This window comes from Bos indicus, chromosome 19, assembly GCF_029378745.1.
Source record: "Bos indicus isolate NIAB-ARS_2022 breed Sahiwal x Tharparkar chromosome 19, NIAB-ARS_B.indTharparkar_mat_pri_1.0, whole genome shotgun sequence".
Classification (NCBI taxonomy): domain Eukaryota; kingdom Metazoa; phylum Chordata; class Mammalia; order Artiodactyla; family Bovidae; genus Bos; species Bos indicus.
In genome coordinates, this window is record NC_091778.1 from 28314834 (window position 1) to 28341736 (window position 26903).

General features: G+C 56.5%; 4 protein-coding genes across 13 annotated transcripts; 3 read left to right on the forward strand and 1 right to left on the reverse strand.

Moving 5' to 3' along the window:
* Nucleotides 1-114: 114 nt before the first annotated feature.
* KCTD11 (potassium channel tetramerization domain containing 11) lies at nt 115-3476 on the forward strand. The gene has a single exon (XM_019981870.2). The coding sequence runs from the start codon at nt 1438-1440 to the stop codon at nt 2134-2136; it is 699 nt and encodes a 232-aa protein (XP_019837429.2). The 5' UTR covers nt 115-1437; the 3' UTR covers nt 2137-3476.
* On the forward strand, nt 3090-13224 carry TMEM95 (transmembrane protein 95). Of its 6 annotated transcripts, XM_070772990.1 has the most exons (8): nt 3090-3176; nt 3693-3906; nt 4133-4189; nt 4384-4464; nt 4566-4586; nt 4719-4799; nt 4915-5002; nt 5130-13224. In XM_070772990.1, the coding sequence occupies exons 2-8, from the start codon at nt 3738-3740 to the stop codon at nt 5155-5157; spliced, it is 525 nt and encodes a 174-aa protein (XP_070629091.1). In that variant the 5' UTR covers nt 3090-3176; nt 3693-3737; the 3' UTR covers nt 5158-13224. The 6 variants fall into 6 exon arrangements, with proteins under 6 accessions (XP_070629091.1, XP_070629089.1, XP_019837431.1 ...); XM_070772988.1 differs by lacking the exon at nt 4133-4189 and having other exon boundaries at nt 3693-4092; nt 4566-4590; XM_019981872.2 differs by lacking the exon at nt 4133-4189 and having other exon boundaries at nt 3693-4092.
* Nucleotides 13225-13415: 191 nt separating this feature from the next.
* TNK1 (tyrosine kinase non receptor 1) lies at nt 13416-21737 on the forward strand. Of its 4 annotated transcripts, none has more exons than XM_019982105.2 (13): nt 13416-13548; nt 15841-16005; nt 16172-16242; nt 16370-16561; nt 16692-16847; nt 16964-17247; nt 17478-17751; nt 19136-19230; nt 19551-19706; nt 20052-20131; nt 20473-20762; nt 20845-20940; nt 21024-21737. In XM_019982105.2, exons 1-13 carry the CDS (start codon nt 13518-13520, stop codon nt 21135-21137), a joined length of 2004 nt encoding a protein of 667 aa, XP_019837664.1. In that variant the 5' UTR covers nt 13416-13517; the 3' UTR covers nt 21138-21737. The 4 variants fall into 4 exon arrangements, with proteins under 4 accessions (XP_019837664.1, XP_070629084.1, XP_070629085.1 ...); XM_070772983.1 differs by lacking the exon at nt 13416-13548 and adding an exon at nt 14209-14322; XM_070772984.1 differs by lacking the exon at nt 13416-13548 and adding an exon at nt 14407-14927.
* On the reverse strand, nt 21721-26664 carry PLSCR3 (phospholipid scramblase 3). 2 transcript variants are annotated; one of them, XM_019982108.2, is made up of 8 exons: nt 26206-26664; nt 25817-25993; nt 25294-25553; nt 25137-25179; nt 24815-25035; nt 24379-24540; nt 22596-22757; nt 21721-22401 (listed from the first exon to the last, which is right to left on the reverse strand). In XM_019982108.2, exons 2-8 carry the CDS (start codon nt 25821-25823, stop codon nt 22345-22347), a joined length of 912 nt encoding a protein of 303 aa, XP_019837667.2. In that variant the 5' UTR covers nt 25824-25993; nt 26206-26664; the 3' UTR covers nt 21721-22344. The 2 variants fall into 2 exon arrangements, with proteins under 2 accessions (XP_019837667.2, XP_019837666.2); XM_019982107.2 differs by having other exon boundaries at nt 25817-26664.
* Nucleotides 26665-26903: the final 239 nt, after the last annotated feature.

Consider the following 26903-nt stretch of genomic DNA (forward strand, 5'->3'; position numbering starts at 1 on the left):
TTATTGGCCACCTCCTTTCGGCTGGTGAGATATAGGGCACTGCGACTCTTGGGGTGCAGGAGCGATTGGGAGTTTTTGAACTGGAGTCAATGGAGGGGCAACTCCTGGGAGTGAAGTGGGAGCTTCGGCCTCTAGAGCGGGGGCTCGCGAGCTCAGGCGACGTGGCCCGACCCGTCCGGCTAAGCAGAGGCCGCTTGCGTGGCGTGGGTTGGGTCTAGCCTTGGGAAGGGGGGGCGGCTGGCATCCGGGCTCAGGCCACCCTGGCCCGGAGGCATCCCTGGAATGTGGATGCTCAGCACCCGCCCCCTCGGGAATTCCCCCGGGGAGTGACAGAAAAGGAACAGGTCCTCAACCCCTGCCGTCCGGCCCTCAGTTTCTTGAGCGGCGGGATAGGAGATGCCGGCGTCCACTGAATTGCAGACGTGAGGTCGGGCACACCTGGGGGCCCGTGGGGCCGTCGCGGGTACACCCGGAACGACGTGACTGAGTCACCCTCAGGACCCCACCCCCGCTAGCGTGCGCTGGTCCAGCCTGTCGGCCCCGTCTCTCTGGTTCGCCATTCGGCTTCCACCACCACCCTAGCAGCGCTAGGCCGGCGGGGCGGGGGCGAGGGGCGGGGCGCCCAGGGGGCGGGGCTGCCTCTTAAAGGGCCCCCGGCCTCTGCCCTTAGGCCACTTCCTGGGGGCGGAGAGGACTTAAGCGGTTGCAGAAACCAGAGGAAGGCGTCGGCGCCCGGTCCCGAGACTCCCGGCTGCTTCCATCGGAGTCCTCAGACACTCCCAGCTTGTACTGAACGTGCATCTGCGGTCCCCAGCCGATACAGAGGCACCCCTCGCCATCGGCTCCGATCAGCCTCGCCTCCATCTCCTGGGACCCGCGCCAGAGTCAGGCAAGGCAAGGCCTCAAACTGGCCCCCGGAGCCCTGCGTGGACTTGCCCACGGTGACAGCGATCTGCCCGAGAAGCTGGACCCTTCAGAGTCGGCCTTGTGCTCGCCACCGTCACCTGCTGGTTGGATTCTGGAAAGCCACTGTCTGAAGACCACAGAAAGGAATCGCTGACCACCCAGAATCGGATCTATATCTCCCGTACCTGACTTCCCTCAGCTCTTTTCATCCGTTGTCTCGACCTTTCCGGCGTCTCTGTGCCCAGAAACCATCCCCCACCACCAAGGCAGCTAGGGTGAGCCCCAAATCTTGCTGCCTTGTACTCCAACCTGTGCCTCCCACTCAGAGACAGTCTGAACCTTACCACCCAGTTCTGCACACACCCAGGAAGTTCTACCTTTTCTTCTCTTTCGGTGTCTTCTATACTCCTCAAAATTTCTCCTCCTCCTGTGCCCTCTTCGCCCCCCTCCTTCGGGGGCCCCGTGACCCTGAATGTCGGGGGAACGCTATATTCCACCACGTTGGAGACCTTGACTCGATTCCCAGACTCCATGCTGGGGGCCATGTTTAGGGCTGGTACCCCCATGACTCCCAACCTCAATCCCGAGGGAGGTGGCCACTACTTCATCGATCGAGATGGCAAGGCCTTCCGGCACATCCTCAATTTCCTCCGGCTGGGCCGCCTAGACCTGCCCCTTGGATATGGGGAGACAGCGCTTCTCAGGGCAGAGGCGGACTTTTACCAGATCCGACCCCTCCTGGATGCCCTGCGGGAACTGGAGGCCTCTCGGGGGACCCCAGCTCCCACAGCCGCCCTGCTCCATGCAGATGTAGATAGCAGCCCCCGCCTGGTGCACTTCTCTGCTCGTCGAGGCCCACACCACTATGAGCTGAGTTCTGTCCAGGTGGACACCTTCCGGGCCAATCTCTTCTGCACCGACCCTGAGTGTCTGGGTGCCCTGCGGGCCCGATTTGGTGTGACCAATGAGGACAGGGCAGAGGGAGGCCCACATTTCCGTCTGGAATGGGCTCCCCGCCCCGCGGAACTCCCCGAAGTGGAGTACCGCAGACTAGGGCTGCAGCCACTGTGGACCGGGGCACCAGGAGAGCCACGGGAGGTGGTGGGCACACCCAGCTTCCTGGAGGAGGTGCTGCGGGTGGCTCTGGAGCATGGCTTCCGTCTCGACTCTGTCTTCCCTGATCCTGAAGACCTGCTCAACTCCCGATCTCTACGCTTTGTTCGGCACTAGGAACTGAGACCTGGGAATGCTGCCCTCAGTTTGACTTCAGGGAGGGGCGGGGGAGGGGGGAGAAAGAACTGGTCATTAAAGGGGTTGAAGATTCTCCTGAGGCCTTTTCCTAGCTCTGCTCCGGGGGCTGTGAGAGTCAGAGGCCCCACTGCACCTGACTGGAGAGCCCAAGTATGGACAGGAATCCCCACACTGGAGGGAGCCCACCAAGAGCCCACAGGATCAGTGGGTCTGGACTGGAGCCGATCCTAGGAGGGCTGGGGAGGCTTCCCTGGCTGGTCCTGCCTGAGTCTGGGGACCTTCGGTGTTTCCTTGCTTGGAGCTCAGTATTCAGAGTCAGGAAAAGCAGGTATGCTTCTCTGCCCAGGCTCAACTTAGCAGGACTATGGAAGGATGATGAGGTCTGAGGGAAAGAGGAGCTTTGGATTGCTCTAATGTGGTCTCCTGGACTGTGACTTCTCCTGGAGATGGTGGCCTCGCCTGGCCTGACAAATGAGAGGTCAGAACACTGTGAAATATGGGAAGGGAGGTTCTTTGCTGTGCCCTAAGCCACCACTGAGGGAGACAGGGAGGGCTACGCCCCACCTTAGGTTGGCATAAGGGAGCTAGGAGAATCCCCATTAACTGTGGGGCTGGAGCGTCCCTCTGGAGTTCCAGGTGTTTTAAATAATCCCATGTTGAAGGTGGGGCTGGCTACAGGGAGGAGTGGGGCATCTTCTTGGGTCCTGGCCTTCCTTCCTTCATGTGTACGTGCCTGTCAGCCAGTGGCTCTGACTGATGCGTGGATCCCTGCATCCTGGCTCTCAGCCATGTTGCTGGAGGTGGTGTCTGTGTGCTGGTCTTTCTGTGGCCTCTGCATGTTCAGGCCTGTTTGGGGTTGCCCAGCAACTGTTTTGGTACCAGGTGTGTCTGTGGTATGGGTATGAGTAGACTGACAATTAGTTTAATCACAAGGGGTGTGTGTGCACATGTGCTTCACACATCCACGTAGGCAGGAGGGGCCTGCTGAGCTTTGAGTCACTAGGATCTTCTAATGAGAGGTAAGAGAAGTCAACTGGGCTTAGCTAGGCCTTGGAGGCCTGTATAGAACACTCTGTTGCTAAGGCAACCATGAGCCTGTTGCTAGGAGATAGCTGGGGAAGGCCCAAGGCTGCTCAGGGCGAAGAAGAGATGAACAGAAGAGTTTGAAAGAGTGGGGGAGGATGTGGACAGGCATGGGTTTCTGAGTCCCTGGGGGTACGGAATACTCACAAACAGCTTCTTCACTGGGGAGTCACTTACTATTTATCACTGGTCATGATTTACAGGAAGAAAAATAAAATTGCTTTTGGAATCACCAACTCATGAAAGCTGCTGAGGGCTAGGTTGGGGGTATAGCAGAAGCCCTGCTTTCTCTATCCATCTCCCACTAGAAGAATCTTCTTCCAGTCCTCAATTCACTGGGCCCCAAGTTTACCCCAGCCAGAGATGGGGCAGTGTCGCTGTGCTAGAATGCTCTAGAACCTCCAGACAAAAGGCTGGAACCAGGATCACAGAGCATTCCAATGCCTTCCCAGCCTAGGTGGGGCCAGCCCTCCCTCCAGCAGCCCCCAGCAGGCCTCATGTGGACACTGGCACTAGGTGGGATCTTCCTGGCAGCCGTTGAGGCCTGTGTCTTCTGCCGCTTCCCAGACCGTGAGTTGTCGGGCCGCCTGGCCCGGCTTTGCAGCCAGATGGAGGTCCAGTGGAAGGACTGTGAGGTCTCCTGGACATTCTCGGCCTTTGCCTTAGGTAAAATCAGACATCCAGGGATGGGCCTAACAACAATCACCCCTGTGCCCCAAGGGGCCTGCAAGTGGCCTCACAGCTCTGCCTCTCAGCCATCTCCTCAGTCCACAGCCCTCTCTGGACACACTTTCTGCTCCCTCTGGGAGAGCTTCTTTGGACCCTGGGAAAGGGCCCAGAACCTTCTTCCAGGTCAGTGAGGGAATCACCTGGTCCTTACCCATCTCCACAGATGATGCATCCTTGAACAAAATCACAGAGAAGACTCACAGAGTCCTGAGAGTCATGGGTGAAGTCAAGGGGGAAGGCACAACCTAGGGGCTTGGAAGGCACAACCAAGGAGGGGGCTGGGGAGGTGGAGTAGGGACGGGTGGAGGGCAGATGGAGACAGGAGAGTGTGATGGGGTGGTGCTGGGTGAAGGGGTGGAGGTGAACCATCCCTGCTGAGGCCCTGGGCACTCTAGCTGCTTTCTGCCTCCCCAGAGATCAAAGGGTCTCTCTACTCACTCCCTTCATATTGGCAATGGCTTCGAAAGACCAAGCTCCGGGAGTACAACAGAGAAGGTACGGATGAGGGGAAGGACCAAGGGGTGCCTAGGTCCTTGGGCAAAGGGGTGTATGGCTGAGCTCATCCGCCCCCCACCCTGCCTTGTCTTTCATTTCAGCTCTCTGCCCTCCCTCCTGCCGTGAGTAAGAAAGGGAAGGGGTAGCGAAAGCCGGGGGCTTGGGGCACTTGAGGAGAGCAGCCACGGAGGGCGGTGGGAGCAGAGAGGAACGGAGGCTTCCCGCCGCACTGCCGGCCCTACTGTCTCCTGCAGGGGGCAGCACCATCCTGTACAACTGTTCAACCTGCCAGGGCTTCGAGGTGTACTGTTGGCCCCGAAAGCGCTGCTTCCCAGGTCCTTACTCCCCACCTCTGCCTCACCCCCACCCAGATCTCTGAGCTCTGAGGCTTCCCCAGCATCGATGGGTATGGTCCCCGGGATCACTCACTGCTTCCTGGGTCCCCTATAGGAAGTCACGATCTTTGGGAAGCTCGGATCCTGCTCCTCTTTGTGTGCGGAACTGCCCTGCTCCTGGGTGTCCCGAGCCTCGCGGTGGAGTGAGTTGGGGGATCAGGGCGGGAGACAGCCTCACCACTTCCCACCAGTACCCCCTCATCCTTCCTCCTGCCCTCGTGGCCCTTCCCTCCTCCCTTCCCAGGCCTCCCACCCTCTGTTTTCCCTCAGGTACAACTACTTCCAAGCAAAAAGTTGACTTGTGAAAACGAGGACAGAGCCTAGCCTCCAGTTCTAAGGAGCTCGTGTGCCCACAACATCCACTTCTCTCTTGGGGTTGGGGGTGGGGTGGGGAGGGCGGGGGACAGCCAGACCCTTAGGTCCAGCCCCAAGTGGTTCAATCGTCCAGACCCTGATACTTAGATATACCCCATAGTCCCAGTGTCAGATGGTCCAGGGACCCAGGCACCCACAGCTGGAAAGCTCCTCCCCTTCATCCCTCAACCAATCAGACAGGGGCAGTCCCCGTGCCAGGAAAATATCTACAGAAGGAAAGAATCCCCTCTGCTCACCACCACTCCCACATCTCCTTCTGCCTGTTCCCGGAACGTGGGGGCTGCCAGGCCCCAGAAACTCCTCTTGGCCCTCCTGTGACTGATTGGGAATCCGGGAATGAGTGTTCTGGAAAAGTCCCTCCCCCTAGAATGAGACCACAGCAGTCAGCCTGCTGGCATGCTCCCCTTCCATTTAACATTGTGAAGCCTCCCACAGAGAGAGGCCTCCCTCCTGCCAGGCCCAACTAAACGTGCTGTCAAATGGCCTCCGCCTCTGCCTGGCCTCTGTCTGCAACTGGGGAGGGCAGGGGGAGAGGGAGGCTCATGTAGCACAGTGGTTCTCAACTTAGGGAGGTGGGGATTTTGCACCAGAGGAGATGTTTCTGATTGTTTTGATGGGGGTGGGGGGGAATGTAGTACTGGCATCTAATTGTTAGAGACCAGGGATGCTGGTAAACATCTGAAAATGCATGGGAATGTCCTCCAGGACAAAGAATGATCCGGTCTGAACAGTCAGCAGTGTGTGGTTGAGAAACCCTGGTGTCTGGTCCCTTGGTTATCAGGAGTTTGGATTTGGGGGATGGGAGATGGGACATATAAAGAAGAGGCCTATCTCCAACTATAAGTCACAGTCCAAGGGCCTAGGCCTGGGAGGGATCCTTGCCTTCACACAGCCCCATGGTTTTCAAACTGGATACTGAAGTTCAAAGTGGATACTGAAGTTCAAACTGGAACCGAAGCTCCCAGTTCTCAACCAGCTGCGTGTGTGTGTACTAAGTCACTTCAGTCGTGTCCGACTCTACGACCCTATGGACTGTAGCCCACCAGGCTCTTCTGTCTGTGGGATTCTCCAGGCAAGAATACTGGAGTGGGTTACCATGCCCTCTTCCAGGGGATCTTCCCTACCCAGGGATGGAACCTGCGTCTCTTAGGCCTCCTGCATTGGCAGATGGGTTCTTTACCACTAGTGCCACATGGGAGACCGCATGTAGAGTCATCTGGTCATCTTAAAAAAACTACCTGTTGCTGGGTCTTGTCTCCAGAGATTTGGAGTTTAGTGGTCTCATATGGGGCCTCAGTTAATCTAATTTACAGCCAGCCAGGGTTAGAACCACTGTTTGGGGGAATCTGTAAAGGTACTGGGGATAGAGAGAAAGGAGTAATTTATCCCTTCTGGGGAAACATCTTCCATTTTGTTTTACACATTCTAGTCCAATGCTTTCATTTTATACCGAAAAATGGAACCCAGAGATCATATGGCATGCCCAAGCTCATACAACAATTGAAACATTCACTCATTTGATAAATACTAAGTGATTGCCAGCCAGGCACCGGACAACGCTGCCACCCACACTGGGGTGAGAAGCACCCTGCTCACGCCCCAGCCACAGCAGCTCTCCTTTGTCTCTGGGAGCTGTCTCAAGCCCCCAAGAATGTGCCCTCTTTCCAGGCTCAGCATTTCAGCTGTCCTCCTTCTCACACCCAACATGCAGTGGGTCAACAGCTTTGCCCATCTCTGAAGGACCTTGCTCCTCTCTGCCCCTCCTCCTGCTCTATGGATCCCAGCCCTCTCTGGAACCCTCTTTCTCCCTGTGGAGCCCAGTCTCCCAAATGTGCATCTGACTCTGCTAACTCCCCTAAAGCCCACTCTGTACCCTTAGCAGCCACACTGGTTTTGTTTTGTTTTTTTAAATATTTACTTTATTTTCCTGGCTGTGTTGGATCTTAATTGTGGGGGTGGGGACTCTCTAGTTATCGTGCATGGGCTTAGTTTGCCTGCTGCTTGTGGGATCTTAGTCCCCCGACCAGGGCTCGAACCTGTGCCCTCTGCATTGGAAGGCAGATTCTTAACCACTGGCCCACCAGCGAAGTCCCCACACTGGTCTTCTTAAAACTCCACATCACTCGACCCTCCTGTCCAGCATCAAATGATGCTTGAAAACTTAGGCTCTGGAGTTGGGCTGCCCGATTTCAAATCCTGGCTCTGGCACATACCAAACCTTGGGAAAGTTATTTTTCTGTTCCTGTTTCCTCCTGTTTTAAATGCGGATCATGTATTTCTTTGATTCCTTGGCCTTTTTTCCTTCGATCTACATTTTAACATCTCTGAAGAACCCATTTTAAATTGAAGACATGTCATAGCATAATGGTATATATTACAATTGAAAATATCTTAAATTCAATGCAGTGGCACTTTCCTTACAGAATGACTGTGAGGTCCAAATCAGTTCATATAAAATGCTTGGGACTTTGCCCAACATGTAATGGGCCCTCATGAAGTATTAGCCATTATAATCTCTTACTTAAAATCTTCCCTAGCTTGTCTTTGCCTATAGAATATAGAGTTGGCCCTTGATCCTGACATTCAAGACTCTCTACCTGCAGCTCCCCTCATCTTCTTTAGTCCTCAGGCCAGAACTGTCCAGACACAGACCTGGAATCCTGCTTGAACACCCCACAGGCATCTCAGACTCCACATGTCCACCTTTCTAGACCTATCTTCCTCCCACTCCCGGGATTTCTCAGGTTTAATGGCATGGCCGACAGGGTCACAGTCATCCTCCTCCCCTCATGCCATGCACCCACTTCTTACCAGTAAGTGGTCTACCTCGGTAGGTAATGCTTCTTGGAATCTGACCCCCTGGTGTCTCCTGGGGCTTCACCTCAGCTCTGCCCACCCCACAGCCACTCTGAGTCACTTCTAGTTGCCCAAATACTGTTATCTCATATCTCCTTCCTTTGCCCAGGCTTGTTCCTCTACCTGGAAAGACTTTCTCCTTTGGCTCAGATATCCCCTCTTCTGAGAAAACTTCTGTGAGCCCCCAAGGCTAAGTGGAGTGAGTCTGCTCCAGGCTTCTCTTGTGTGGCACCTGTTTACCTCGGGTGGTGGTGTTTCTTTACACATCTTCCTGCTGTACCACACACTACTCTCTAAAGCCACTGCTTAAGGTTCTGGGTCTGTTTCCTCAGAGCCTGGCACATGGTAGATGCCAGGAAGTGTCACTGATGACTGCAGCGCCTTCTCTGAACCCTTGTGATATGTCTTCCCTGGGTAAGCCCTTCATGAACACTTCGCACAGGAGGCTGGCAGAGTTAGTGTTTGTTTTGTGCACATGAGGCCAACGTACCAGAGTGTGGCCTGTCAGGGCAGGGACGGTTTTTCAGAGCCCCTCACCAATCAGGAGGCTTCTGTGGGTGTGGCAGTTTTAAACAATGGCCCCGTACTCTCTGACATGCTGCCTACCTAGAGGTAGGTGCTATGTATCCTTCCCTTGAACCTGGGTTCCATGGCTAGCTGGCTCACTGAATGTGGCAGAAGCGACACTGAGCCACTTTCTGAGCCCAGGCCTTAAGAATCTGTCACCTTCTGCCTTTTGGGACATTCACTCTGGAACTCAGTCGTCATGCTATGAGGATGCCCGGCCTATTTTAAGGGTCCCCATGGAGGGGTTTGGCCAAAAGCCAGTATCTGCTGCCAGATGTGTAAGTAACGCAGCCCTCCGCTCTCAGATCATCATCCCCAGATTGTCAGGTTTTCCACCCAAGGCCGCAGACATAGTAGAGCAGAGATAAACCATTCCCACAGTGTCCTGTTGGGGTTCCAGACACAAAGTCCAGAGCATAATAAAATAGTTATTTAATGCTACTACGTATTGTTACTCAACAATGGGTAACTGGATGGTGGGGCAGAAAGAAGAGCTTAGAACCTGGCACTAAAAGCCCTGGGTTGGGACTTTCCTTGGGGCCCAGTGGTTAAGACTTGGTGCTTCTACTGCAGGGACCTTGGGTTCAATGATCCCTGGTCAGGGAACTAAGATACTGCATGCCATGGTGGTGTGGCCAAAAGTAATAACAAAAAACAACAAAAAAAGGCCCTGGTTTGAGGATATGGCTGGCACTGCCACTTCCTATTAATAGCTGTATATGTACATGAAAAACATCAGTTCACCAGCCTGAGCTTCAGTCTTCCTATCTGTAAGATGGAGTTAATGATGGTTAACAGGTATGGAGACTATGTGTCAGACTATGTGTTATTTACGTATAGCTGTGTAACAAATTATTCTAAAACTCAATTGTCTGAAACAGTAAACCCTTATTATCTCATGGTTTCTGTGAATCAGAAATTCAGAAGCAGCTAAAATGGGTGTTTCTGGCTCAGAGTTTCTGGTTAAGGATGTTGTCCAGATGTAGGTCAGGGTTGCAGACATCTAAGGGCTAGTGGATCAGCCTTCAAGATTCCAAGATGGCTCACTCGAATGTCTGTCTGGTTGGTTGGTGTCAGCCGACGGCAGGAGCCCTCAACTTCTCGACAAGTGGAGCTTCTCCACTGGGCTACTTGACTGTCAGAACATGGTGGCTGGCCTCCTCCAGAGTGAGTGATCCAAGAGAGGGAGGTGGAAGCCACACTGCCTTTTACTACCTAGCTCTGAGGTCACACACCATCCTCACAATAGCCCATTGATTACACTCTTTGTGAACCCATGGACTATAGCATGCCAGGCTCCATGTCCATGGGATTCTCCAAGCAATAATACTGGAGTGGGTTGCCATTCCCTTCTCCAGGGATCTTCCTGACCCATGGATCAAACTTGTGTCTCTTGCATCTCCTGCATTGGCAGGCAGGTTCTTTACTACTGCGACACCTGGGAGCCCCATCGATTACACAGATCATTGTGGAAAGGCATGACACTGTGATACCAGCTGGGGAGGTTCACTGGGAGCTGATTTGGAGACCGGCTACCACACACATGGGCACAGTTAATTCTTCAATAACCCCACAAGGTAGATACTCCTAATAATCTCATCTTGAAGATGAGGAAACAGAGGTGTACAAACATGAAGTAACTTGCCCAGATTTATAGGATGGTAAGTGATCAAGCTGGGATCCAAACTCAGGTAGTCAGACTCCGAAAGTGAGCTCTCAGCTGGTTTCAAAAATAATAATAATTAGGCTGCAATAGATCTTAGTTGCAGGACATGGGATTTTTAGTTGCAGCATGCAAACTCTTAGTTTCGATATGTGGGATTTAGTTCCTGGACCAGGGACGGAACCCGAGCCCCCTGCATTGGGAGCTTAGAGTCTTAGCCAGTGGACCACCTGGGATGTCCCAGAGCTACTGTTCTGTAAAGGCCCTCAGCTCCATTATAAGCCTGTCGGAATATGGAAGATTTAAGACTGCTTCCACTTTGGAAAGAAAACCGTCAGACAGATACAAGGTGGTGGGCTGGTGACTCCATTAACTAGTGAGCAAATGTAAACTGGAAAAGAATAGGACCTCAGGGTCCTGGGAGATGGAGATGGGGTGATGGAACAAGAGGGTGTTACTCAAGGGCCTGGGGAGAGCTAACTATGTGGGGCCAGGGAGTGTCACGGGGGGAGGGGGCAGGGTTGGGTTCACCAGGAGAACACTTATGGATTAAGTCTAGAAACTCCCATCCCCATCACTCTCACCAAAGGAGCTCCTGATGTCAAAAATCTCCTTTGCTTTACTCTATCCAGATGACTCTGTCTCGTCCATTTGTTCAACAAAGGTTATCGAGCACTTATCATATGAGTCAGAACCATACTGGGCATGGGGGACATAGCAATGCCCAGACAAGATGAAGTCATTTTCTACCTGGAGCTTGGAATCTAACAGGAGAGATAGACAAGTTACTGGCAAATTCTATCAGAGCAATGAGTACATTGAGAAGAAAGCACAAGGATCTTAGGGTGTAGGGGAAGAGTCCAGACCAGATTAGGGGTAGGCTGCCTGCACTTAGCAAGGCCAGATTTGGAGAAGGGTGGGAAGACTTTCAAGAAGAGGGAATAGTCATGCAAAGGCTCAGAGGAGAGAGAGAACCAGAATGTTGGGGGGCTTTCCTCTGCTGAGAGGTTGATGTGGTCAGGGAGAAGGGGAAAAGCTCAGTGATCTCAGGGATCAGGGCAGAAAGGGAGAAGGCAGAGGCACCAGGATGGTTCCTGCAGAAGGATGGGTCCTACCTGTCTGCCAAACCCAAGGTGGGGGAGGGGAGGTTGGCCACCGGGCTGCCCTCTCTGCTTGTCCTCCTGGTTCTCTGCCCTTTGGGGAAAAACTTGGCTCTGGTGGTGTGAATGTGCTCATCTTTCTCGGATGCAGAGCCTGCAGGGCCAGGCAGAAGTTGGGGAAAGGCAGATGGAGAGGGTGGAGGGGGTGGTGCTCTGGGCCTCCAAGTTTAAGTGTTAGCTGGATGCCCCATCTCAGCCTGGAGGCAGGCCTCCAGAGGCAGAGTGAGAATCATCAGGCTCTGCTCCTCCAAACCGCATCATCTTTATTGGCAAAGGTGGGGGAGGAGAGACGCTTAACTCCAAAAATAAGAAACAAAGGGGGATAAAGAGGCCTCTGATTTCCTGGGGTTTTTCCAAGTCAAAGACAAAGGTGGGTGGAGCCTCTGCCTCTGGTTTCCTGCTGGAGCACAGAGCGAACCAGGCCAAGAGTTCAGTCAGGAGCGCCCCCTCCTCAGTCTCCTTTCCATCCCACGCCAAGGATGGCAGGGCAGCCTCTCTCCCCTGAGCCAATGGTCAGAGTCTCTTCCTTGAGTTCCCTCTTTTTTCTCTCTCACCTTTTCCCAGCCTCTTTACACCTCAGGTTGGTTCTGTCACTCCCCTGTTAAAACTTTTCAGGGGGTACCAAAGCCCTAAGGAAAGGCCTGAGCTGACCGCATTCTGCAAGGCCCTGCAGACTGAACCCAACTAGGTCAGGGATCGTGCCAGCTTGTTCACCTGGGTCCCCAGAACCTGGCACAGTGAAAGCCTGCTGGAAGGATGATCTGACACCTAGTTTGGCTTCTGCCAGCCTCTCCGGCTGCATCGGCCTTCATATCCCACCATGTGCTCTACATGCATGTATTAATTCATTCAATACCCAGAGGACTTCCAGTGCACCCAGATCTGTGAGGACACTGGACATCCAGAGGAAAATCAGGTTTCACCTGCTCTTTCCTGAAGATGCTCATGGAACTGCTGTTTCTCCCATCAAGAAATTGGAAAAGGGACTTCCCTGGTGGTCCAGTGGTTACGAATCTGCTTGCCGATGGAGGCGACACAGGTTCGATCTCTGTGCCGGGAAGATCCCACATGCCACAGGGTAACTAAGCCCACTGGCCACAACTACTGAGCCTGTGCTCTATAATTTGCGAGACTTAGAGCCCATGCTCTGCAATGAGAAGTCACTGCAATGAGAAGCCCAACCACCACAACTAGAGAGTAGCCCCCTCTCTCAGCAACTAGAGAAAGCCCTCCCGCAGCAACAAAGACCCAGTACAGCTAAAAATAAATGAAAATTTGGGAAAAAAGAAAAACCCCAACCAAACAAAAAAATGTTGAGTGAAAGAAACCAAATGCAAACAGTAAAGTGTGTGATTCTGTTGACTGAAAGGTCAAGAGCAGGCAGAAACCATCTCTGGGTTTTAGAAATGGGAATAGTAATAGCTGGGGAATTCCCTGGAGATCTAGCAGTCAGGACTCCACACTTTTCACCGCCCAGGGCTTGGCAGTTAGACTGAGCAGACTTCTTCATAGACAATATGCACTGTACCTATTATAGGCCTACATTGTCCCAGGTACCTTAGGACACCTGACAGATCCAGCCCCTCCAGTGTGGAGCCAGTCCATAGTAAATCAGAGATGAGACATGTGCAGGGAACAATCACATCTGTTATCTGCCCTGGTGGGAGGGCAAGAGAGCTGGCAAGAAAACCACAGAACTGTGAACTACGATTTTCCCATCGATGCTGGAATTTTCCATGATTACCAAGGTGAGGGGGCTTTGCCCCTCACGGAACTCTGCAGACTACATTTGCTATGCTCACACATCTATCCCTGGGACAGAAGGACGTAGGCCAGATGGCCTAAGACTGGTCCTGAGACCCGTGAGGGAAAGGGAGAGGGCATACTCCTTCTCAGAGCCTTCTTGGAGCCAGACTATGTCTCCGCCCCACAGGGCAAGCAGAAGTGTACAGAACCCTGGTGTCAGCAGAGGTAACAGGTGGGAGGGGCCAGAAGGAGGCCAGGAAGTGCCAGAGATGGGAAGTTGTGCCCTGAGGTATGGAGCGCTGCCCTGGATCACCAAGACCAGGTACCAAGCTGGAATTGGGCTGAGGAGCCACTCAGAAGCTGTCTCCACCCCACTTGCTCCAGAGCCCCCTACATGTTGCACCTTGGGGAGCTCCCCAAAAGGTCCATTTCGGGGGCAGCACATGAGACCGGGAAAGGACACTCAGAGCAGGGGGAAAGGCCAAGGGCTTTAATCTTAGCGACTCCGTGCGGTCGGTCTGGAGCTGACTACCTGCGCCACCATCAACACCTCGGTCGTGGCGCCATTTCACAGCCCAGAAAGCTGCTCCAGGCCGGCTTTCTGCATCAGAGTGCCATGAAGCCCTCTCAGGGACTCTGTCCTGTTTAGCTTTATCCCCGGGCCCTGGGCGGGTCTCTCTACCAGGGGTTATTCATTTCGTGGGTGGGGCGCTGGTTGAGGGAGGTGGAGGATTCGGTTGAAGTGGGCACGGGGCAGGGGTGAAGGGGGAACGAGACACCGATGAGGAAGTCTGGGAAGGGGTGAGAAGTTCTTTGGAGAAGTCTGAAAAGAGGGCGGGAAGGTGGAGAGAGGGTGGGAAGGGGGCGAGCAAAGGACCTGCGAAGGGAGACCCCCCAGGGTCTGGCCTGGCTGGCCGGCCGCCAGCACCAACCCCCACCTCATCCACCCCCTCCCCCGCCCCCCGCCACCACCTCATCCCTCGGGGAACCCGGGCCAAGCCGCCAGGCCCCGCCCCGCGGCTTCGGTCCTGCCCTCCCCGGGATTTAGTCCCGGCAGCCTGGGCGGCTCCCCAGCCGCTGCTTCCGCCTTCGCCAGGTGAGGGTCCGAAGAGGCAGGGGCTCTGGGGGCCGGGCTGGCGGGGCGGCCTTCGTTTGGGGGCGCGTCCGGGGGTGCGAGCCTCCCCTCCCCGGTCCTTCTCTTCCGCGGCCACGTTTCCTCCTGTCCCCCATCTCGTGCTGTCCGTCCACTTCTCACCTGGCCACTGGTCCGGATGTGCTTAGCACCCTGAACTTTCTCCTCCCCCCGCCCCTGCTGTGGCCCGCGGTTCCTCGCCACTTCCGAGCGTCCCTCGGGACCCAGCCTGGGGCCCTTCGCTTCCTCCGGGCTTAACTAAGTAGGGGTGGGAGGGGGGCAGGTGTGTGTGAGGGAGAGTGTGCGCAGACAGCCGGCACCGAGAGCCTTATTGAATAAAGACTGGTGGAGTTGCCTGGGACTCCCGTGTGCCAGCCGGGCTCTGTCTCGGGATCTGAGCTCAGGTGGGTGGGGAGGGGACTGTGTACCTGGCAGCCTGGGTGTCTCTGAGCAGTACCTGAGGTTTACCGCCCGTCACAAATGCCCGATTTGATTTCACATGTTGCTGCCTAGGGTGTGGAAGAGGCAATGACTCTGGGCAGAGGGGGCAGCCTACCGGCATATCTCAGGTACATGTGGACACCAAAGCTTGATGTCTTGTGTGTTGTGTGGACCTAGGTGTCTCACACGTGAGGGCCGGTGAATCTTGAAGGCAGTAAACTCAACATGTCTCAAGGGGGTGTGTGAGGGGTATGTGGCAGGAAGCCTGGTGTCTTGCGGCAGCTAATATATGCCTCAGCTGGGAGTGGACATGTATCATGTGTCTCTGGTGTCTTTTGCATCATATCTCTAGGGGATCTATAGGTGTGATGTGTGTGTCTGTTGTACCTCTGTGTCTGAAGTGTGGTTAGTGTATCTGGGCATCTCTGGAGTGTATGTGGTGGATCAGAATGTCTCCGGTGTACCTGAGTGGGTGTGTACAAGGGTGCACCCCAAGTCTAAGAGGCAGTATATCTGGGTGGCCTAGGGGTACAGGCAGGGCTTCCCAGGTGGCACTAGAGGTAAAGAACCCACCTGCCAATGCAGAAGACATAAGAGATGCGGGTTCCATCCCTGGGTCAGGAAGATTCCCTGGAGGAGGGCATGGCAACCCACTCTTGTATTCTTGCCTGGAGAATTCCAAGGACAGAGGAGCCTGGTGGGTTACAGTCCATAGGGTTGCAAAGAGTTGGACATGACTGAAGCGACTTAGCATGCACGGGGGTACAGGCAGTGTGCCATATCTCAGAGCGGGGCCACACACCTGAAGTCTGCTAGGTGCTAAAATCTTAGGTGTGAGGAGAACGTTCTTCCTGGGTGGGGTTTGTGTGTATGAGGGGCAGGATTCCTGGCTGATCCTGAGATTCCCTCCCTCTGTACCTGAGTGTTTCTGAGGGTTTGCGGGTGGAACTGGCAACCATGTCTCTGGTGCCTGAGTGTCTCAGGTGACTACCCTGGACCATGTGACTGGAGGACGGGGCCTCACAGGGGTCCGTCCTCTAGACATGCTCCCTGAGGCGGGTTCCCTGTGGCTGCTGCGGCTGCTCCGAGACCTCCAGCTGGCCCAGTTTTACCGGCCCATCCTGGAGGAGCTTAACGTGACTCGGCCGGAGCACTTCGACTTTGTAAGAGCTGAAGATCTGGATGGCATTGGCATGGGCCGGCCTGGTGAGAGTCCCCTGCCACTAGGCCCTACTGTTTCCTTCCCCAGCCTGTTAGTTGCGACTCTCCTCCAACCACCACACACCCCAGCCTTCTTCTTGCTTGTAAATCCCTTGCATCCTGCTCCCTGCCGCCCCCATTACCCCATCCCTCTGATTCTGGCCTCCCTCAGCCCAACGTAGACTGGCTGAAGCTCTGAAGAGGCACCGTTCGGGGCTCAAGTCTAAGAATTGGGTCTACAAGGTGTGTGTTTTGGGGTGGGGGCAAGAGGCTTTTCAGGGCCAGCTCAGGCCTGGGTAAGGGGCAGGCTGAGTGGCAGAGAAGAGTGTAAACAGGGTTCCACACACCTGATTTCCCATCCTTGTTTCAGATCCTTGGGGGCTTTGCCTCTGGGCAAAAGGAGACCACCCCACCCTCAGATAGCCTTCCATCCCTCCCTGAGCCAGATGGGAGACTCAAATGTCTGATCCCAAACCGGGCTGTGTGCCGAGGGGAGCTTTTGGGCTCCGGCTGCTTTGGCATGGTGCACCGAGGGCTGTGGACACTACCCAGCGGCCAGACTGTGAGTGTCCAGGGAGCCTACTTCATTCTGGGATCTTGGGCCAGCTGCCCCCTCTCTGAGGGCCCTCTCTGCTCTGGCCTTGGCTTAACTGTTTGCTCCCGTGCCTGACGGTGCTTCCCCCCACGCCCAGGTCCCAGTGGCTGTCAAGTCCCTCCGGGTGGGTCCCGAAGGTCCCGAGGGCACTGAGCTAGAGGACTTCCTGAGAGAAGTGTCTGTCATGATGAACTTGGAGCATCCACACGTGCTGCGTCTGCACGGCCTTGTACTGGGTCAGCCTCTGCAGATGGTGAGCAAACCCCGACGCTGGTACCAGGGACAGTCCCCGGGCCGATGGGCTACAGGAGAATGAGCGCTAGGGTCTCATGGGGCCGGACCACCGCTCACACCGACATGCTCCTGCAGGTGATGGAGCTGGCGCCCCTGGGCTCCCTGCACGCGCGTCTGACGGCCCCAGCCCCCACGCCCCCGCTGGCCCTGGCCTTGCTCTGCCTCTTCCTGCGGCAGGTGGCGGGGGCCATGGCGTACCTGGGGGCCCGTGGGCTGGTCCACCGAGACCTGGCCACGCGCAACCTGCTGCTGGCTTCACCGCGCACCATCAAGGTGGCTGACTTCGGGCTGGTGCGACCGCTGGGCGGCGCCCGGGGCCGCTACATCATGGGCGGGCCCCGACGCATCCCCTTTGCCTGGTGAGAACCTGGGCGGAGGGGCAGGATCTGGGGGCAGGAGCCGAGGGGGTGGTCCTCTGAGGGAGGCGGGGACTAGAGGAGTCTTCCGGTCTGGAAGGGCCGAGAAAGGAGGACTTTGGAAGGAACGCAGGACGGCAGGCCGCATTAAGGGGGCGTGCCCAGTGGCAGGTGGGCGCTCCGGGCGCACACCCTGCGCACACGTCCGGCCCCCTTCAGCTCCGCTTCCGCAGGTGTGCGCCCGAGAGCCTGCGCCACGGGGCCTTCTCGTCTGCCTCGGACGTGTGGATGTATGGGGTGACGCTGTGGGAGATGTTCGCTGGGGGCGAGGAGCCCTGGGCCGGGGTCCCGCCATACCTCATCCTGCAACGGCTGGAGAAGGACCGAGCCCGCCTGCCCAAGCCTCCTCTCTGCTCCAGGGCCCTCTACACCCTGGCCTTGCGCTGCTGGGCCTCCCACCCTGCTGACCGGCCCACCTTTTCCGACCTAGAGGGGCTGCTTCAAGAGGTGGGAGCTCCTGCCTCCCCGGAAACCCCGTCTCTCTTGCGTCTGCTTCCTTTCCCAGGTCCCATGCACAAGATGGATGTATACTGACTCCCAGTTTGGGGTCTGGGACCTGACTCTACAGAGCAGATTCATTCCCCACCTTTAGGGTCCTCAGAGCCCCAGGGAGACAGCTGGGGTCTAGTTTCTGCTGGCTGGGGGCTGGGGAAGAGAGAGGGGAGCCCAGAGCGGCAGGATGCAGTGGGTGTTTGGCAGGCAGAGGAAAGGTTCAGCGTGGGAGGGGGAAGTACAGTGACCAAGGTGGCAGAGGCACTTTGGGGGCGCACCAAGGAGGGACTTATAAGACAGGGTAAATAACCGGTGCTAGCACTGAGAGCGCTTGGTATGTGTAAGATACTGTACTAAGTGCTCTCCGTGTATCCTGATGCATCTTCACTCATTCAGCCCTCACAACAACCCAGCTCGATCTTAGGGAGGGGGCAGTTAAGACACTGACAGTTTAAGTGATTTGCCTAAGGTCACACAGGAAGTGGAGGAATGGAGAGCTGCACCAGTCACTGACTGCAGAGCTGTGCCCTAAATCACTATATACTCTAACATTAAAGGAGTTTAGTCCTTAACTCTGAGGACATCTGGGGGCCACGTAAGGGTTGTGAGCAGGAAAGTTACAAGCCATCCTTATATATATATGTCACTCTGGTTTCCTTGGTAGTGTTAGTGGTAAAGAACCCGCCTGCCATGCAGGTGACGTAAGAGACATGGGTTCTATCCCTGGGTTGGGGAAATCCCTGGAGGAGGGCATGGCAACCCACTCCAGTATTCTTGCCTGGAGAACCCCATGGACAGAGGAGCCTGGTGGGCTACAGTCCATGGGGTTGCAAAGAGTTGAATACAACTGAAACGACTTAGCATAGCACATACTCAGGTGTGGTGCAAGAATGGATTAGAAGGATGAGACTGAAGATGGGAAGACCAGTAGACTGCAGTGACTGTGAAGCAGAAGTGAGAGGAAGAGGTCTGGATGAAGGTGGAGGCAGTGGTGCTACAGAGAAGTGGAGAATTCCCAGAGGTGCTTGGGAGGCAGATCTGATGGGCCTGGGTATGGAGTGAAAGTGTACAGGGTGACTCTCCCCTTGGCCCCCTAGATAGAGGCAGGGTCCCCTTTTGTTGCTTCCTGACCCCTGGGCTGTGTCCAGCTTGGCATGGAATCCAGGTCTGCCTCCACTGGATTACAACCAAGAGACAGGGACCATTCCCCCCTGGGCCCAGGACACACCTGGTAGGGGTTTGCTTGATGGGTGCATGAACAGTCTCTCCTCTGTTCCCATGACATTACCCTTGTGACTCATGCCACAAGCCCACCCACCCTTTCTTCCTGTCTCTACAGGCCTGGCCTCCTGAGGGACGTTGTGTGAGGGAGGTCATGGAGGCCGGTGCTCTGAGGATGGAGCCTGGTGACCCCATCACTATCATTGAGGGCAGGTGAGGGTCTCATGCCTCCCACCCAGCCCCAGGAGGACACTCTTCCAACCCTCCTGATGCTGGTCCCAGCTCAGCTTCCCCCCAGTTCCTTGAACCCCAGGCCTCTGCCTCCTCTCCCCACCCCAAGCGCTCTACCACAGTCCTGGCCTCCCCCCCTAGAGCCACCGCTGGCCTATAGAGCCCTTTTGTATTAAAGAGAAAAAAGCATCCCTTCCTCCAGGCAGATGTGGCTCCGTAGCGCACAGCTTGTGAGCTGAATGTGGACTGGGGCCCAGCCCCCACTGTCCCCTGGCTCCCAGCCCTTTCACCTCTTCCCACAGCCCTGACTCCACAACCTGGAAGGGCCAGAACGGTCGCACGTTCAAAGTGGGCAGCTTCCCAGCCTCAGCGGTGACACTGGTAGACCCACCAGCCACCCGCCCCATCCTCAGAGGCACCCCTGCCCGGGTAGAGCGACACCAGAGAAACGCAGATGGGTAAGGACATGAAAGAGTTGGGGCCAGAGCTAGGCTAGGGAACCAACCAAGCCCAGCAGGCTCCCCCTTTTCTGGAAGGGGAGCCTGTGGGGGAGGTGAAGGTGGAGGGGAGAAAGGTGAAGTTGGAGGGAGGTGGGTAAAGATGGAGGGGAGGCTGGACGTGCCTCAGGTCTCAGCCTGCCTGGAGGCCCCAGAGAGGGGAAGGTGGAGGGGAAGGGGTAAAGGTGGAGGGGAGGTTGGACGTGCCTCAGGTCTCAGCCTGCTTGGAGGCCCCAGAGATTCTTTGGGGGAGGGCACTGCTCTCTGGGGTGGGGGTGGAGAATGAACTGGAACACTCTCCGACAGGGACAGAGGGAAGGCAAAGCTTCAGGATGCCCCTCAGGCTCGGGGCCAGAGAAGGAATGTGGCTCTGCAGAGGACTAAAGGTGGGTGTGGCGGTGGGGACAGCCTGCGGTGTCTCCCAGGAGGTCTGGAATCACCCTCCAACAGCGCCCCTTGCTCTGATTGTATCTGTGATCTCCCCACCTATCGTGTCCTGCCCTTCCTCTGCCTGCTGACATGCTGGCTGGACTTTGGGCAGCATCTCCCCCCTGCAGCCCTGGGCCGCTCTCTGGGCCCCCTGGCTGCCTGGATATGGGCATCCATCCTGCACATCTGGGTTCTGGTCCGCCTGGACAGAGGACCACCCCGAGGACAGCACAGATAGCCAGAGAAAGAAGGCAGCTGGGCTTCCTCTCAAGTTGTGGTTTCTTTCTCAAATATGCAGGCATTTCCAAGAGTCTGGAGTCGGTTCTTTCCCTGGGTCCCCGCCCCACAGGAGGCGGGTCGAGCCCCCCTGAACTTCGACATGCCAGAACTGGGCCCCAGGGACCCCCAAGCCGGTCACCCCGCCTTCCCATGGCCACCAGCTCTTCCCAGCCTTCCAGGGAGCGGCCTCCCTGGCCCAAAAGAGAATCCCCCCAGAGTCACCCCGTAGGAGCACCTGGAGCCAGCAAAGCCGCCATCCCCTCCGGACGACCCTTGTCTGACCCTGAGCTGCAGAGGAGGGTTTTGGAGGTGAGGTCTCCCTGAAGTGGCCCGGTGTCCAGAGGGGCTACAGACTGGGGAAGGGGCCTAAGTGAGGCTTCGTCCCCGGCAGGTGGAGCTGAGTGTGCACGGAGTCACCCACCAGGAGTGCCAGGCTGCTCTAAGAGCCACCGGGGGAGATGTGGTTTCTGCCATACGGAACCTCAAGGTAAAGTCCGACCCTTCCCCTGGTTCCCGCCCTTCCTGGCCCTGCTGTCTGGCAGTCAACTGCCTATCCTCCCACCCCCACAGGTAGAGCAGCTTTTCTACCTCAGTAGCTGGTCCAGAGCGGACTGCCGGCGCATCCTGGAGCGTTACCAGTGGGACCTCTCGGCCGCCAGCCGCTATGTCCTGGCCCGGCCCTGAGCTTTGTTCCTTTGGGCACAGACACCAGACAGACCAAGGGCCTGGCCACATGAGACCAGGCAGAAGCAGAACAAGGTCCCAACAGGCCTGTGATAGGTACAGGAGGAGCCCAGCATCGGGCACTGGTGTCTCCTCACCTGCCCCTTGGCCTCTGAGGGCACAAACTCCCTTGGCCATAGGAGGATCTAGTCCACTCTGCCCAACAAGAGGGCATACTTGGAAGAGTGGAGCTGTGCCACATCATACCCACAGGAAGCTTCTGTCACTACAGAAAATGAGCACAAGGCCATTCTGGGTCACGGGAGAAGCCATCCTGAACTGCCATCAGCTACCACACTGGGCTCTGTGGGGGCAGCCATCTTGGATGACTTGGGGAATATAGCCTCAGCTGCCTTGGCGTGGTCTGGGGCCATCATGGGTGATGAAAGGGGCTCTCTTAGACTCAAGGACACATGATCTTGGCAGTGTGGATTATGAGATGGGCCAGACCCTGCCCATCCCAGCTGTCATATTTCCCTTTGTCTCTTCCCACACCCAACTCTCTCTCCTGCCCTCTCCTATCACATACATCTTCCACTGTGCAAAAAGTTACAAAGTTTATATGAATGTAACATAAAAAGATACAGCTTCCTTCCTGGGACAAGGGAAGGAACAGGTGGTTAAGGCACAGGAAGTTGCAGCAAGCACCAGCTGAGGGAGAGGAAGTTGGCACTGGGGTCCTGGCCCTAGTGGGGAGGTAGGATGCCCTCAGAGTGCCATCGTCTGAGGCTGAATGAATTGGCCAAGCTGATGCAGGGAAAGGGTGGCCAGGTCTGCCATCTTTGGTGCCTTTCCCACCCCCAGCCCTGTCAGAAAACCCGAGTCCTGCATTCTAAGGCCTCATCTGGAGCAGAGACCCTGGAAGGGATTGGGAGGAAGTGGGTAGGGAACATTTGAAAGCCGATATGCCTGCATGCTGAGGGACCACTGGAGATGTGGGAAGTAGCAGGGGAAGGGCTCTCATACATACCCTTCTGTAGGGGCCACGGGTGAAGGAGGCCAGGGGAGCAGGGGAGGGATGGGGCACCAAGCCCCCAGCCTCTCAGGCTTCCCTGTCTCTCGCCTGCAGTGTACACGGAGGAAAGGGGCTGCCTCTGAGCAGGGGCCAGGGCGAGTGACCATCCTGAATTCTGGTTGAGTTGATGGTCTCCTCACCCAGAGAAGGCCTCTAACTGGTGATGGCAGAGGGTCCAGCGCCTCCTCGCTTCTCGAAGAACATGTAGTCCTGAGGGGAGGGCATGGTCAGCAGGATATCTGGCTGGGCCAGCCTGGCTCAGCTATTACAACCCAGGTCTGGAACCCCAAACCCTTAAAGACTCTGTCCCTGAACCTCTCCTAGCAGGAGGCCAAGAAGCACTCAGAACCTCTGAGTGAGAGCAGAAGGGGTAGTTGGGGGAGGAGCAAGGGCCGCCAACTCACAATGAGGAACGTGGCTCCGAGCAGCACAGCCTTCACCCTCACGTCCAGGTCCAGCGGGAACTGCAGGCCGAAGTCATCTGTGTCAGTGAGGGCTTCTCGGAGCAGGCCCCCCCACTGTTTGCTGATGCGGCCCACACTGCGGGATTCGTCTGGGGTCTTCACCTGGCAGGAAAGAGGGAGGAAGGGAGATCCCACGTGGAAGGGGTGTGCCTGGTCTCATCTGTCTCCAGTCCCACTTCCACAGTCCCTGGTTATGAACTGTGCAGGCTGTACACATAGTGAATCCTCCCAAAGCCTTTGGGTTCCATGTGACATCGGGACACTGAGCCACCCGAAGTTACCTTGTGAGTCCACAAGAAAAATCGGGATGGCAACTTGGATCTGTGGCTCTTGAAAGGCCACCCATGATTACTAAACATCAGTGTTGGGAGAAACAGAAGCACAATACAATCTAATCTCCTTAGCGGATGGCCAGTTGCTAGGTTTGTTTTGGTTACCAAAGTCCTTGCCACCAACGGTTGGTGCAGTTTGTGCCCTGTACAGAGTAGCCTGGCCAGAGGGGCTAAAAGAGGCTGCTAAATGCCTGATTGTGCTCAGCCAACCAGGCTCCTAGATGGCCCAGAGGGGTGTCCTCTCATCTGCAAGGTAGTGAGGGCTCTGTCTAGTGCAGCATGCAAGCCTCATCCTGGGTGGATACAAGTCCATCCAGTGGGAGGAGGGGGCAGTAGAAAGTGGCTTCTGAGGACCAGGGTCTTCACTGGCCTCTCTGAGCCCAGCAGCAACAGGCCCTGCCAATCTGGGTGGTAATTCACAGTGGCCACCTGGACTTTATCCTCCGCTCATTCTCCTGTGGCTAGAACTGGAGTGATGTCCTGCCCATCCCCTTCCCCAAAGATCCTACAGCCCTGGGGCACTTCCTGCAGACCAGTCCCAGGTTGGGCAGGGCCTCTCCCAGCCAGCCCTGTGGTCCCAAGGGCACAACCCCAAATGTGGACCATTCATATTGCATAAGAGGAAGACTGACCTGATGAGAACCATGTAGTCTACATATTCCCATCCAGATATCACCAAATTATCTCTTTGCCAATGAGTTCCTATCAAAGAAGCTTTCCCCAGGTACCAAGGTGACTCAGTTTCAAAAAGTAACCTTAGGCAGAGCACCTTATCAGAAGCCTTGGAAAGTCTACCAGACTATACCTGTCGTTTCCTCCCTTATCTACACATATAATTATCTCTTAAAGTATTCAAGTGCCTTTATCTTCTAGAAAAGGAGGTGCTTCCCAGGCTTTACTCTTAAATGGTCACCACTTGGATTCTCTAGGCTCCAGGTTGGTGACCAGAATGTATGGTAAGAAGGACATCACCTGGATTTCAGACTAGGGGTGGATGGGTGGACATTTGGCAAGGCAAGCCACAGGATGTTAACAAGTGAAATCAGTGCTTGTTCCAGGGCCTGGGCTCACGAACTCACACACACAGCAGCCATGTGGGCCCAGCCCAAGGCACACTCAATAATCATCCTTCACCCTAAATCCAGCCTGGCCTAAGATTATTTTTCTCTCCCTCAACATAAGGTTGCAGATTGCAATCAGCATTGGCCCTTAAGATGAAATCCTCTAAGCCATGTTTTCATAAGACCCTGGTCCATCTTATTTTTGAGTAGAGGAAAGCCAGCAATGTGGTAGGCATCACAGCAGGTTTGGATTAATGAGCTCTTGACTATCCTGCCTCATGAATGCCTTGGTTTATGAAGGTCCCAGGAATCTCCCCTTATTCCTGATACCTCAAAGTTGGTGTCTGTGCCACAGCCACACGTCCAGCAGGGCCCCACCACTCTCAGGAGGGTCTGGCGGTCAGCATCCTGAATGGAGAACTTGGGGATGAAAGGATGCCAGGTCTGTAGAACATGGCCAATGGTGGTGCCGGGTGGAGCCTGGACTTCCATCTGGAGTGGGAAACAGACAGAATCACTGCCAGCCAGGTACCCTGGCCCCCAAACTCTCACCAGTCTAGCTCTATCATCTGTTTCCCCTCATGAGACCTCCCATCCCCATTCACTAGACCACCTGTCTTCCCTCTCACTAGGCCTCCCATCCCACCTGCTGCTGGCCAACTCCAATCAGAAGACGATCTCATCCCATGCCTCACCTAAGTTCTGCCGCCATCACTGGCCAGCCCCTTATCCAAGTTTCTCTCTGGGCTCAGCCTTCTCCACTCACCTCCTGGAGGCCACACGGACAGCAGCTGCAGCCACAGTGGAGGGGGCGGAGCAGGCGCAGCACCTCTCTGTCCCCGGGGTCCACCAGGCGAACCCGCAGGGGCCGGCGGGCACCACAGCACAGCCGGGCACAGCAGTTGCTCTCCTCCGCCGCCTGACCCAGGGGTTGTCCAGCCCCGGAGCGCAGTTCGTAGCGGTTACAGGTCTCCCAGCCCAAGACCGCTGCCAAGGGGTGACATGCTGAGGCTCCGACACCAGCGCCTGCCCCAGAGCCCACTATTTGCCCCCGTGATGAGGCCCAACCTATTCCTCCTTCCACTCACTTTCCACTGGCTCAGCCTTCTGGTGAATCAAGATCTGATCAATCTGGAAAGACAGTGGGGGCCAGGCGGACATCAGCTGGCCGGCCTAGTCGCCTGGGCCCCTCCCTGCCACTCCTCCCTCCCTTCCTTCCTTCCTTCCTCCCTCCCTCCCACTCACCTGCACCAGGAATTCGAGGCCAGAAGGCACCCCTGGCAATGGCAAGAAGGGGGCAGCTGGTCCCGGGGCCCCAGGGCCAGGCGAGGGGAAGAGAGCAAAGCCCGGCGCAGGGGCAGGCACGTGGACAGGCACTGGTGCCTGCCCGGGCCCGGACACCTGGCCGGGCCCAGGCCCAGGATGCAGTGCCGGCTCCGGGTATCCAGCAGTCACAGGGTAGGGAGGTGGGGGCGAAGGGGCATAGCCTTTGGGGGGCAAGTAGCCTGTGGGGGGGACAAGAGTAGGTTAGAAGGGGTCCCTGACTTCATCCCTTTACCCCTTGGCCCACAGGCCGCGAGGCTGCGGGGAAAATGTGATGAGAAGAGAATGAGAAAGATGGGGCGGGGGAGCAGGGCGGCGGCTTCTCGGGGAGGAAGGGAGGGGCCCCACACAGCCAGTCCGAGCACATTCCCGGAGGATGCGTCTGACACCGAGCTACCAAGTCCGTGGGGGGATAACGGAGACCCTCGACCTTGCGCCCACTTACCTGCCATGGGAGAGGGGCGAGGATTCGCGGGATGTCTGTGTCCCAGAGGTTTAGTTCTAGAAGTGGAGGCAAGCTCGAAGACAGCAGACAGACACAAAGACAGACACAAAGACCGACAGGCAAACGCGGAGAGGCAGCTGCGCCCAGCGCCGGCCCAGGGTCTCTAGGGCGGCGCGTCTGACTCGGGGAGAAACCGAAAGTGTCAGCGGGCAAGGCGGGGGCACTGGGACCCTGGATTCCCGCAGGGGCCCCAGTACCGCCCCCTCCCTTTGTTCTCCCATTCTCCGCGTAGGCGGCTGTTGGCAGACGGCAGGACAGATGGGCCTGCAGTCAGACCGACGACCCGACCTCGAAAGAGGTCTCCTGACCCCTCTGTTCCCCCTGCTCACCTGAAGCCCCTAGAATAGCCCGGGTGCCCAGCACTCGGCGGCCCAAGGAGCTAGTGGAGGCGGGCCCAGAGGTGACTCCGCCCCCGACCCGTCCAGGCCCCGCCCCTCCCGGCCAGAGCGGCGCGCCTGCGCAGAAAGAATGCCTGCTTGCTTTCCTGTGGGGCCGCAGAGCTCAGGCCACCCACTCCGTGGCTTGGCGGGCGTCCCCGCCCTTTCCGCTCGGATGCTGAAGCTCGCCTGGGAGGGCAGCCGGGTGAGACCTAGCCCTGCGACCCCCGCCAGTTCTGCGGGCGGAGAGTGACCAGTGACCCTTAGTGGGAGCGAGGGCCGCTCGCGCGGCGCTGGACCCCAGGCTCCTCCTCCTGAGGGCGGTTCGGTCCTCGCTGACGCAGCCGAGCACCCTATACTCTCACCCATTGGCTTTTCCGACTGGCTACTGGCTCCCCTTCTGCCTCCTTGGGGCTACCTTGCCCGTCTTCTCTACCTGACGCAGCAGTGACCCACACGGACACTTTGCCATTACAATACTTCCTTCAGGCGCCCCCAGCCACGCGACAGGCCGCCAGACAGTGTCAGTAACGAGCGTGTGAGAGGCGAGGCTCAGGAGGCTGAGTAGGCAGCCCGGACGCAGGCAGGCCTTGCCCAACAGGCATCATTTCCTCGGCTTGGAGTCCTGAGCCCAGGCCAGGAGGTGTGAG

Bases quoted from the DNA above. Each gene is read 5' to 3' on its own strand.
- KCTD11 (XM_019981870.2), top strand. From the start codon at position 1,438: ATGCTGGGGGCCATGTTTAGGGCTGGTACCCCCATGACTCCCAACCTC.
- TMEM95 (XM_070772987.1), top strand. From the start codon at position 3,738: ATGTGGACACTGGCACTAGGTGGGATCTTCCTGGCAGCCGTTGAGGCC. The intron at 4,093-4,383 runs GTCAGTGAGGGA...CTGCCTCCCCAG, and splicing joins GGCCCAGAACCTTCTTCCAG to AGATCAAAGGGTCTCTCTAC. The intron at 4,465-4,565 runs GTACGGATGAGG...CTTTCATTTCAG, and splicing joins CCGGGAGTACAACAGAGAAG to CTCTCTGCCCTCCCTCCTGC.
- TNK1 (XM_019982105.2), top strand. From the start codon at position 13,518: ATGGAGCGCTGCCCTGGATCACCAAGACCAG. The intron at 13,549-15,840 runs GTACCAAGCTGG...TCCGTCCTCTAG, and splicing joins CCCTGGATCACCAAGACCAG to ACATGCTCCCTGAGGCGGGT. The intron at 19,707-20,051 runs GTAAGGACATGA...ACTCTCCGACAG, and splicing joins CACCAGAGAAACGCAGATGG to GGACAGAGGGAAGGCAAAGC.
- PLSCR3 (XM_019982108.2), bottom strand. The intron at 25,180-25,293 runs GTGAGTGGGAGG...CTGTCTTTCCAG, and splicing joins GCCTCGAATTCCTGGTGCAG to ATTGATCAGATCTTGATTCA. The intron at 22,402-22,595 runs GTGAGTTGGCGG...CCCTCCCCTCAG, and splicing joins TCGGAGCCACGTTCCTCATT to GACTACATGTTCTTCGAGAA.